Below are 12,915 nucleotides of genomic sequence, written 5' to 3' on the forward strand. Positions count from 1 at the left end.
TCGAATCTCGCGAGAAGACACCAGAGATTGTCCGGTCGACTGATCGCTCGAAGGCCACGTCACGATCCCAACGACCGGCTTACCGGCTAGGTTTAGCTTACGACGACGCTCTCATTGTCTTCTCGCCTGTTCAATTGTTGCGCAATCGTAGGCAGGAGTACACGGGTACATCCTCGGATGAACATCATCGGGGCGTATCCCGCGCGATCATCGTTGAATCCCTCGACATTGTCTATCGCTTATGGCTGTCGCTTCATCCTCGTCTGTTCGAAGCGGGACATCGACGAAACCGCTGTCATTCGATCTTCAACGAATTGACCTGGAACTTTGTCCAAGTCACGACATTAGAAGATCTTGTTAGACATTCAGAATAAAAGATTATGAGATTCCAAACCAGAACCGTTAGAATTACTTTGCGAGAGATCAATTTTACGATCGTCTTTCGAAACTGTAGATTTGGGTACAGCCTAAAATATCCAGTGATTAATCAAAGAATCGATATTTCTTCAATAGCTAGTAAATCGAAACATCGTTTCTTTTTGTTGTTGAATTTAAAATTCGCATTGAACAAGATCTATTAATTGATTCCCAATATAAAAACATTTTTCTTTCCCTTTCTTTAATTTGTATTTACAAAAAATCATTGTATCAAATTTAAATTGAATCGTGCTACGGTACGTAATTGATAATTATTCGATTTTAGTTGATTTTAAACGACTAATTTTAGACGTTCCAGTTCACAAACGATCGCGTGCAAAGAAGCTCGTCGCTATAGCATCGTCTTGTTTCGTCGATTTCGACAAGATGCACTTTGGAGCATTTCCCGCGTCATATTCCGTTGCGAATCGATTTCAACTTTAATGCACAAATATTGCGCATTCATCGACAATAATTGTTGAGAATAGTTTTATATATGCGCGCTCTGATCGAGTTGTCACTCGACGAACAACAGGTGCTAAAATGTCTTAACGCGCCTTGGTACCGTTCGATTTGAATTAGAGCCACATGTCGAAGCATCCTAATAGTGAATATGCGAAAAATATGTAACTCAATTTGCATTTGTATATAAAGCATTACCTTTTCAAGACAAGCTGTAAGCTTAATACAGAGTATTGCTACGTTTAGAGCGTTTAATGCAGATGTAAACAAATATTGAAAACAGATTCTTTAGTTTTTCATAATACGTTTTGTTTCGAAATTTTCCTACCTTATATGCTTTTCTTCTATATTTTCATAATACTAATAATATTAATAATAACAATATTTCTGTATTAATAATATTGATAATAAGTATATATATCGTTTTCTTTTATTTTACTTCTATTTCAACAATATTGCAAGATAACGTTATATTAATTAATATACCTTATATATTAATAATGATATTAACAATGCTAGTAATATATTACTTTGTTTTATATTGTACTATTCTATGTAGATTCAAAGCTTTCCGTCTTCATGTTTCCTGCAAAGCGTGATTATGAGCCTTCGCTTTTCAATGCCGCAGGTCTATCGACACAAAACCGTAGGCGAAGTTCCTCGCTTTGGATTTCAATGACGGTCCCGTGAATGCTCGAAGGTCGATCGCGGCGAACAAAACGAGTTTAGCGCCCTAGGTTTCTATAGTTTCAGTTTGCGTTGCGCAACACGGTGCTACATGTATGTACTACAGCAGAAGCTATTGTTATGTGTCAACAGTACCGTATTGTGAGCGAAAATTATTCGAACACTGTGTACACACACACATATATATATAGATGTTTTCGCTATACTTTGTTCCAACACAATACGATCAAATGAATAAAGCTGTTGTCTTGTGAAAAATATAAAATAAATGGAAAATTTAAATAAGATTTTGAATAAAATTGAATGATTAAATCAGGTTGCAATTTACATAATTAATTACCTTTTCATAATCATGATAACATTAAGTATGTTAACAATTTAATTAATAAATAACATTGATTAACAACATAATTAAAGCATCGGTAAGTCTACGTTGATTTAATGATGTCCGGTGTTACTTGTGCAATGTAAGAAGTTTATGCAACTCTCCGAGCTTTATTGAAGAGACCCGGCGTGCAATAATCTCATTTCCAAAACACATTGTTAAATCGAATAACAAGCGAGCGTAGGAAACGGCCCCCCTTTGTTCTTTAATTATGAACGGTTCTACTCGACATTCACCTAACTGTGAGAACCAGGAGCGTAGATCCGGTCTCCACGACTTTGCGAGATCTTCACGATTCTCCACGAAGGAGAGAAAAGGATTACTGGGTCATAAAAATACTATTTTTAATACTGTCGCGTTTGTGATTTCTCCCGAATTAAAAAGCAACAGTTCGATTAAATGAAAATCACTCTTTATCCGTTTAGCATAATTAGCTAAAAGAACTAATAAATCTCAATATCTCTGATAATCAAATAGTTAATTTTATTTATCTTCAGACACCTTAAAATAAAAATTTCAGCTTTAATTCTCATAATTTTCACTAAAAATATCGTGTAACTAGATTTGTATGTTACGTGTTTATATATTTATAAAAATTGTATCATTAAACTAAGTAAAAGATTGAATTAATTTTTTATAGATAATATATTGTTTAAATACGTTTGCTCTGTAGATTTTTTCTTTTCAATTTACTGTAACTTTTCGCACAGTATCTTTCGATATTTAAATTCTCTATAACTTGATCCGATTAGATTTTTATTATACTCTCATATTTTTTATATATTTCCATTATATTCATTGCTTTCTTAACTATGTCCTATTCAAGATTTTTCTATCGCAAATTTTTCTTTCACGATATGTCTCTTGATTAGTTTATTTGATTTTGATATACAGTTTGATATTTTTATGTTTGATATTTTTATGCTACTCAAGTACTTTTCTATTCTACTAATTGTTTTTCTAAAGGATGAATCTTCTTTTATACATTTTAATCGTAATTCTCTAAATATTATACTTACTGTTTCTTATCAGCACGTAATATTTATATCTCCCGAATTTTTCATTTAATTTCACTATGACTTGATATTCTGTTTGAATTTTACACACACAATTTGATTTTCAGTTTTTTAAACTAACGCATTTCTTTTCGATTGCACCTTGCTTTCTTATTAATACGCAATATTCGCATGGTATTTTCCTTTAGGATTATTGTATTCCGTGTTACATATGAATGTTACAACTCACGTCAACGAGATAGATACTCGCGCTGGCAGTGTGCGCCAGCGACTACACTCCATAACGATGCAAAGCGCGATTGACAGTACAACTCTCTGTAGTTCCCTCACTGGAGGTCTCCTTGACTGGCTCCTCGGTCCTCCCGCCATTTCTTCGAATGATTTGTCTTCGACAATCTTGATGAAAAAGAAAACGCATTTTCGATAAAATTCCTACAAAAATTTGGAAATCTGGATACTCGATTCGTGCGATCATCCAAAGTTTATGTCATTCAATTGCTTAACGAGTGATAGCTGCTTGAGTTTGCCTAATTATCTTAAATAGATCCAATTCTTAAAATTAACGTTTCTGAAGTATTAAGACAAATAACACTGAACACAACATTTTGAATATCCTAAAAACGACGCTATAATCTGAACTGTGCGTTTTTAATGTTTTTAAGACATTATTGTGTTTTGTGGATATACATACATATATACCATGCTTATAAAATAATATTATAGCTTTTTATTTAAAACATGAGAAATTTATACAAATTAAAAAAAATAAAATCGCTATTTAAGAAATATATTTAAGAAACCGCATACTGTATAATGTTATCACAATATAATATATAAAATGTAATATTTTATGTGTATATGGTTTTGTAATAAAACATTTTATTATATATATATATTTCTATATAGCAGAGAATTTTTAAAAACATTCATAGAATGTTCTTAAAATGTAAAAATATTCATAGGATGTTTATAGACGTTCTATGAATGTGTGTGCTATCTAAGTTACATATTTTGTCGTAGCAATAATGGAAATATAAAAAAAAATCATATAATTGCACTAATAATTATCGTATTCTACAAATTTAATAATATTTAATATATATAAAATATGCTCAACGATACGACCTATTTATTTGAACAATTAAGAAAATCAGAATTCGAACAAGAGATTTATACAAATATAAAAGATAGACAGAATTATTTGTTTGCATAAGAAATATATTTAAACCGCACGTTTTATATAATCGTTTTATATGAAAAATATATTTAAGAAATTGTTTGCGTGTTTTATAATATCATTATATAACGTATAAAATATAGAAGATCGTATAGTTTTATAATAAAATATTTACTGACAGTTACTGAAAGTTCAGTGAATTTCATTGAAATTATTTTTATTAAAATAGTACGAAAAAATATCGATACTATAACTATAGATAGCGCAGAGAAATGCTGAAGTTTAACGTTAACTATGATTCTGGAAAGGCAAGGTCAAAATTTCAAAGCTATCTCTATATTATTTATATACATAAAATATAAAATTTATACAATATGCAAAATGTGTATGTACAATGCGCTTTGAAAATTTGACATTTGCTCTTTTAGAACCGCGCCACACAATTACTTATAAATTATAATATGTATACAGGTACTTTAAAAATTGAAATAATAAATTTGAAAAGAAACAAACGCTATTAGTGTTAATCTTTTTCTTATTTTTCACTGAGCAACCTTATTAAAAATAAAGCGTAAAATATATTGTTATTTGGATATCATGCATTCTTATAACTCAGTTTAAAAAGAAGAAGCATACGAAAAAAATAAAGATTTCAAACAACTTACTGTTGATTGTGTTTTCTTTCATACGAATTCTATTCAGCTGGCATCACTCTAAGAAGCAGTAACCTTATGAAACATCAGCATCCGCATATTAATAACCGCGTTAATTAAACGCACGCGAGTGGAAGGTTTTAAATATGTCGATGCGTCTAGTTTAAGCCTTCGCCTTCGTCGCGAATGTTTTGCTGCGTAATTACAGCGCTACTCGATAATGTTTCATTTTCATGCCGGTTTTTTTTCTTCGGGTTTTACGCAACTGTTACGGAAAATACATTACAACCTTAGTGATTAACGACGAAAATAAAAGTGACGAATACGGTCAATTTTTACATTACACTTTAAAAGATATCGCTGTGCGTATCATTTTGATATTGTATATATCATTTAAATATATATATATATTACCATATATTTTAAATACATCACATTATCAATCGCAACTACGATCATCCAAATCTGTATACGTAATAAAGTTATAATCTATTATTGAAGCTTGAGCAATACCATTCACACATTTCATTCTTTATATTTCTTGCTTCTTTCTCACTCTCAAACTGTCATCATAGCAGTCTCACATATGTACATAAGAATTCATAGAATTGCACGCATCTTTTTGGACAGGCACCTTTTAATTAGATCGATGCACATTAACGTAATATTTTTATTGCTCGTGAGGAATTTACTGAAGAGTCCCTGGGAAAATTTCTCGCGAATATTAGCATGAATAATTATGCATAATTCGCGAGTAAACCGAGATTGCTTCTTCAGCCAGAGTTGGCAGTTCTATTTGCGTTTCTTTCTTCTTGAGATTAAATTTTTCTGGTGCTTACACGATGTTATACTTGTGATTATCAGAAATCCAACTCCCTATAAACTCAAAATTTATACATTGTACAACAATGTCTTCGAAGAACTCGTACGTCGCGCTTCACGAAAGTATATAAGTCAGTACTGTTGCACAAACAAGTATCGACAAGGACACCATGATCGTCCTTGATAAGGACGAGCCTGTAAACGAAAGTTGCATTAAACAAGAATTTTTCATGCAGATTAAAATCAAATCGTCATTTCTCAAGCAAATAAATGTTAATTTCCTCGTTTCACATAAGGTACGTGTTAAATCTCTTTTTGCTTACCGGCGTTTTCGCTTACGCATTTGCCTTCAGTACTCAAGACGTAATTATCGGCGCACATGCATGTGTTTGAATCGTTTGAATCGCACGTCATAGACTTGATCGGTGGATCGTTCTTGTAATCTTCGATCTGGTAACATTCGTAATTGTTCGCGCACTTGTCACCGATTGCTGCAAAACAATGACAACGATTAATTTTATAACTTTTTAACACGTAGTACGTTTTCTTCTCCCGATAGCAACTATTTCTCGCTGGGGAATACATTGAATACAAAAAGCATAGAATAGATATCTTATAAAAACATTTTTTTTTTTTAATAAAAATATTAATTAGGAATTTGTTAATTAGGAACAAAATATATTGCGTATCCTAGCAAACAGGTGTTATTTGTTGTCATTTTAACATCAAAACATAAATATCATTTTGTTGACAAATAATGTTAGCTTGCAAGCTGGAATATTTCTTAAAATTATTTTATCTAAAAGATGTGTAACAATTAAAATATATATTATTTTAATAATTCAATAACACACATCAACTAAAAATAACGTATATCGTGTTATAATTTTACACTCAACATTTATAACTGTGTTATGTAACACATGTATTTATATTGCTATGCGTAAAATTACAACATTAATATTACGAATATGTTACTTTTAGATAGTTTACTGAAGAACAAAAATGAAAAATTGTATTGTTTCGATGTACAAAAAATATTCGTATAGTCGAGAAATGTAGTTTCGAAGATCATAAACACAGATATCTTTGTGAAGTTTTTTTATTGTATTATTAAGATAGACTATATTTATTTTTAATAAATTGCTAATTAATGCGTATTTCTTACAATTGATACTTTTGGTATAACAAATTTCCTTATACGAATACTTTTGCATTATATGTAGATTTTAAATCTTATTGTAATTCTACAGGGAAATCGCTAGCTAAAGACTTGCGTACCTTTGTTGAGGAAACACCTCGTCATCTCGCGTTCGTAATGAAAATCTTCCTTGCACTGACACTTCTTATCGACGCAAGTCGAGAACTCAAACGTACACTGTACCGACTCTATACATTCATCCTGGAGCATTTTGGCGGCCGTCAGACATTTTGTGCCGTTGGTGTTCAATACTGTATCAGCTGCACATCCGCATATCATATTGTCAGTACAGATACTACCTTCGATGTGCGAGCACTCTTGATTTTTCGTGCACGCTTCAGCGTATCCTACAAACATAATTATAATTAAAGAAAGTCAAATAGTATCGGCGACTATAAAGTGATATCAAATGGCTTTGCAAGTCGTAAGAAGAGAAATGAAAATAATATTACGAAAATATAATCCAGGTAAGAAATATAAAATATGTATTACCTAGCAGTACCTAGTAATGAAATAGCATAAGATAACTAAAATATATAATATTTTATATACATTTTTCATATATAGATATTTTGTTTAAATACCTTTTGAAATAAGTTATTATGCCATAATGACTTAATGATACTATAATTTGTATTAATAATATTTTATTAATACAATACTATTTTATATATTATTATAGTCCCATTTATAGTCCCATCAACGTACTATATTTGAGTACTACAATTAGCTAATATTATGATCTTTGTTCATATAACTTATTTTTCTTGTCACACATTCTTCTAGTTAAAATACTATTTCTTTTCAATTGCTTACTCACTACATTGTTTCTCTTTGAATATATTATATAGAATAATTTTGACAAAACTTTAATCATTTTAACTAATTATTTGAGCGATTAATTTATATTTATAGTGTTTTGTTAGTACAAATAATATTGTTAATTTTTATTTATACATGAATAAAATATTATATTAGTGATCACAAATTATGTGTTTCTTTACAAGGAAATTTCTTCAAGAAATACGTATGCAAAGAGTTTTATTAAAATCGAAATTTAAAACTTTACGAAATTTCTTTATTAAAAATTTTGTTGCGCACAATTCTGTTTGTTAAATTATAATTGTTCCGTTTATCTTGGGATAAAATAATCTAAAAGACCTTTTGCCGATCAAGTATTTTTCTCAGTAATGTTATATCGTGATTGACGTGCGTGACTTTAGGAGATCGAAGAATTATATTTATAAAAAATATATTAAGGTTCAGCTTTCTTGTGTAGTATTCTATAAAAAACAGACATTATTATAGCACTTACCGGCCATTTTCCAACATGCTTTGTCTGCGAAATAATAACCAGGCACACAAACGCATTTTCTGTTATCGCAAGTAGTATTCGCCAAAAGTGTTAAACATTGATTTTTATCTGTGCAAGCAACCTCCAACGATTCGATCTCTGTTTGAAAAAGTCGTATAAGCGTTAATTACCTACTAAAGCTACTCGAAACAAATAGTTATATACAATAATTAAATAAAAAACGTTAAATTATATTTGAAATAAAAAAATTTCTATAATCGCTTTCTCTTTTTTTATTAGAGACAAATTTTCGTATTTCTTTGCTTACTTTGGACGCAACTTTTTAAGTTGCTCGACGGTAGATAATTTTTTAAACAAGTGCACTGACTAATAGTATAATTGCAAATTCCACCCTCGAAAAGGCAGTCTTGTTCGTGCTTGCATCTTCGATAAAGTAGCGAACCTAAAAGACAATTATCTCGCAGGTGCAATCAGAAAATATAACAAATAAAATGAGAACTCTAATATATTTGAGTCGCTTTTTTGATCATATCACCTGAAGTTTTATTCTCGTGCATAGATGCATTAATGCTAGAGCAAGCTTGAATATCATTGTCTATTTTCGGACACATGCAATATCCATTTTTGCAAAAAGCATCCCCTGGAAGTGGCATGCTCCTACAATCTGACGTGTTTCTGCACGGGATAGGTGAATCTGCAATTGAATCGGTCTTTTCAGAAAGAGCAAAAAAAATTTTCTAAGAACGCGAAATAAAAGTTATTGCTCAGTTCATCATTATTATATTAGAAATTAGATGTTATTCTTATTTTCTATCCCAGAAAGTATCACAGACTACGTAATGATGAGATCCAAAATAAAAATACAAAATAAAAAGCGTCGTGGATCATTTTAATCGTTGTGTATTTTTAAAATTGTTTACTATATAATATATAAAATTAAATAAAAATAGATAGACAAATTTTGTCAATCTTTTATTTGAAAAACGCTCAAATGTGTCCTTAGCAATGACCGATTCAATCAAAGGTGTATTTAAAATGCTTAATTTGCCCCAGATACGCAAACCAATTTATAGACTTGCAAACACTGGAAAACTTCCAACCAAGATAAATAAAGCTGTTTTGGTATAGCAAAAAGTGTTTGTGTCTGAATAACCTGCGACCGTTTGTTAGATTCGAAATTGATGTTATGTTAATGTTATAATGAATAATCAATCATATGTGTATATAATTACAGTATGCGTGTCACGGTAAAATTTTTTGTCGTGACATAAATTTATTGAACAGTTTAAAAAGTAAGTACAGGCATTATGCATATATAGATATTTCCCGAGAAATGTGAATGCTTTATCTCAAGAATGTTTTATTTATTTAATAGGCAAATGCTGTGTTAAGTATTAAAGATGATAAGCACATAAACGGAAGTGATGCTTTTTGATAAAAAAGTATTTTAATATTATGATTCATAATGTACATATAATGTTATTCATTGTGTATCATAAACGATTCAGCATATTTAATGTCATTGTTTGAGTAATCTAAACGTCATAATTCAATGTACTCATTATAAGTTGCTAAAAATTGTATGAAACGTAATTTGAAGCTGATTGTTAAATAAAGGAATTTCATTATTGTTAATTAACAGTTTAAGTAATATAATTCAATTAGAATAATTAAACTTATTGATGACCTGCAATATTAATTCCATTAATTAATTAATATTGATATAATTATTGTAATAAAATATTTAATATTAATTATTAATATTAAACGTCACTCGCGGAATACATTTAAAATATTCATAGCAATTTGTTTTTAGTAAGCGTATTATTCTAGATTCTGAATTATTATCGCTCTGACATATTAACTAGATTAATTACTATCATATAATTAAAAGTATAGTTTCGCGCGAAAAAAAACTTAAATTTGAAAATGTATCTTTTTCACGCAACAAGAAATATATTTCAAATTACACGATCAATATCAATTTAATTAAGATTTACAACAGAAAGCTTGGGGACAAATGACAGGAAAATTCCGATCGAATTCTTAGAAGAAAAGGTCATTCGAATGTTTTGGACGACACGGTATTTATGTACAACGTGCAAACGTTATATTTGTTCGCTGTGATCATGCCATGCGTAAATGCTGGAAAATCATGCTGTCGCGGAGTTTCGCGGGACGCAAAAATCTGCGATGAAACTCGCTTTGCAATTATTCTGCAGCGATGAGCTCTCGGAGATTAACGAGGCAAATCAATCGCACTGGTCCCGAGAAGGTATATATACTCACCGATCTTGTCTCCGTTCGTAAGACCGATCGCCAGCATGATCGCGCCCAGTACCACGCACATTCTCACGTTGGCCGGATTCATCTCTTCTCTTTCTTTCGAAAGCAATTAGTTGCAACTTATCTCTCTCACCAAGCCTTCAATCTACCTGTAAGCGAGTGACTCAGACATGGAAGTCGGTCTACGATTAGTTTGTGATCGAGCGTTGGCATCGCACGCGCGACTGGTGAACGTGAATACGAAGAACCAAAGTTCTCCTTCTCGTCCCGTTTTGCTGTCTCTCACCCCGCGACCACTCACTCGCTAACACATTTCTGTATTTGTCCCTCTATATGCTTGTTCTCTCCCACTATGACGGCGTTAATTTTCTCTCAGCTTTGAACAGATCGCAGACATCGATGAATCCGATCGGCATTTTCGCGCGCTATACTAGCAGCTATAAAAATACATTTAAACGCGTCGTATGTTTCTATAATTGTTGTTATGTAACATAATTGCGTTACGCAGAATTATTATTATTTCAACTTTTTTATTATGATAAAATGCTACGATTTTTTATCACATATTTCGAGTGTCTCATTTTAGTTGACTTGTCTTCAATTTCTTCATTGACATTGTTATTTTGTTTCTCACCTTTAAGTTCATATATGATTTATTTTATTTTTTACAATATCATTACAATATATGAAATTATATTTTTGTTTATTGTTACATATATGACATTTTTTATTCGCACTACATTATTTTAATTATCTTATCTTATAATTATAATATTGCATTACATTATTTTTTGTTTTACTATCTTACAATGTTATTTAATTTTACTTCACATTTTTCGTTCCCCCGCTTACTGCGTCGTTTATTTTATTCTATGTATTTATTAAATCGTTTACTTCATCCTTTCCAGTCTCTTTCCTCAATCAATTTCAATTCTTATAACATGGAAACCAGATGAAACTAGATTTAAACGAAACTATAAGCTTTCAACGTTTCACTGTTACGATTACTGAAAGTTAACAATCGATAATTACAAGCACTTATTGTATTCGAGCTAATACTTTACTGAATATAATACATGATGTATTATTTATAAATATTGACATGAACAGATATGCATTGTCTGTGAAGATCCATTGACTTGTTAAGTGAAATATTCGTATATGATACAAGTATTTGCCTCCGCTTCATTTCCTCGTAATTTCCGAAAGGACATCGTGTTCCACGAGCTACCACTAAGATAAATACGACTTGCGGTGCAAATCGCCACGTGAATTAGACGAGATGCATAAAATATCGCGTGAGAGTGTAAGTGAAAGTGTAAGGCCACGTTTCGCGTAGTAACCATAATAATAATGAATTCGATGAGGTTGAATTAGCAGAATTGCTGTTGCAACAAGAGCTGCCATTGAATGGATGTTAATTGGTTAATCGTTTGAACACATAATTAAATAAAGTACATTATTATTATGTCGTTATTACCGTTTCATTACTTTTTTTGTTTATTTGTCGAATTATGCAAATTCGACATGACATCAGAGAATAAATGATTATTAAAATGTAGAAATCGGAGTAATAATGTTAGTTTTTTCTACGATCTCAGATTTCTTATGACCTTTATTTTGATCTTGTCATATAAACAACATCCAATATGTACATTGACAAGAGAAAAGGATTTGATGTTTGTGATTATAATTTCGTGGTAAAATAATGAAAGAACTCTATTTTTATAACGCTATAATGTTAGTAATAATAATTATGTTTATAATTCTATATAAAAAAAGTAGGGTAAGATCGTCCAAGAGTACGCATTGAACTTTATTAGATCGCAACTATTAGATCGTATAGCAGTTGTGATCGTTGCACGATAAAAGGGATATATTAAATTTTGTGATTTTGAACTTTTTTTTATTGCATTTGTCATGAATAAATTGATCAGTTTTTATATCAAATTGTTACTTTGTTAATCTGTATTATTTTTATATATTTTTATATATTGTGTATACATGTCTGCTTCTGCAGTATTTAGCGATATAATATTTACTTAATATCTGTAATAGTTTTTATATAAAAAAAGTAACGTGATGGTCTAAAAGTACGCAGCTAAAAACTTGATTTAACCTATGAAAAACAGTTCTGTGGATAACGATGATATAGTTTACATATTTTATAACGATTTTCTCTCAACGTCATGCAAGACTTCCCATTGTCTTTCAGATCAAAATCGATGACATGGCGTGTTTTCTGTTTTCATTTTGCACAATGCAGTATCGAGAAATGACAATTCGTCACATGGTGTTTCACAATAAGCTGCAATTAGTAGCGATCCCAAGTGCATGCAGGCTCGATATCTGTTTTTCCCGTTGCGAGAAAAATAAATCTCGTCGATCAAAAATGAAAGAAAAACATTCTTGCTTGAATAAGAGTAAAGTGATGAATTTGCCATTCTCAATATTCGATGATGAGCGCATTTTGTTTGATAAATGAAACCTCTGA

General features: G+C 30.8%; 1 protein-coding gene across 1 annotated transcript; it reads right to left on the reverse strand.

Annotated features, from left to right (window-relative positions):
• Nucleotides 1-5,592: 5,592 nt before the first annotated feature.
• On the reverse strand, nucleotides 5,593-10,634 carry LOC108771829 (signal peptide, CUB and EGF-like domain-containing protein 3). Its single transcript, XM_018537206.1, has 7 exons — nucleotides 10,425-10,634; nucleotides 8,671-8,829; nucleotides 8,443-8,577; nucleotides 8,136-8,273; nucleotides 6,901-7,167; nucleotides 5,943-6,110; nucleotides 5,593-5,814 (listed from the first exon to the last, which is right to left on the reverse strand). Exons 1-7 carry the CDS (start codon nucleotides 10,504-10,506, stop codon nucleotides 5,735-5,737), a joined length of 1,029 nt encoding a protein of 342 aa, XP_018392708.1. The 5' UTR covers nucleotides 10,507-10,634; the 3' UTR covers nucleotides 5,593-5,734.
• Nucleotides 10,635-12,915: the final 2,281 nt, after the last annotated feature.

This window comes from Cyphomyrmex costatus, unplaced genomic scaffold (assembly GCF_001594065.2).
Source record: "Cyphomyrmex costatus isolate MS0001 unplaced genomic scaffold, Ccosl1.0 scaffold166, whole genome shotgun sequence".
NCBI lineage: Eukaryota > Metazoa > Arthropoda > Insecta > Hymenoptera > Formicidae > Cyphomyrmex > Cyphomyrmex costatus.

Excerpts from the sequence above, each read along its gene's own strand:
- LOC108771829 (XM_018537206.1), bottom strand. The coding sequence starts at position 10,506 with ATGAATCCGGCCAACGTGAGAATGTGCGTGGTACTGGGCGCGATCATG. Across the intron at positions 8,830-10,424 it reads TACGAACGGAGACAAGATCG|ATTCACCTATCCCGTGCAGA; the intron begins GTGAGTATATAT and ends ATTCAATTGCAG. Across the intron at positions 7,168-8,135 it reads AGCATGTTGGAAAATGGCCG|GATACGCTGAAGCGTGCACG; the intron begins GTAAGTGCTATA and ends TTATGTTTGTAG.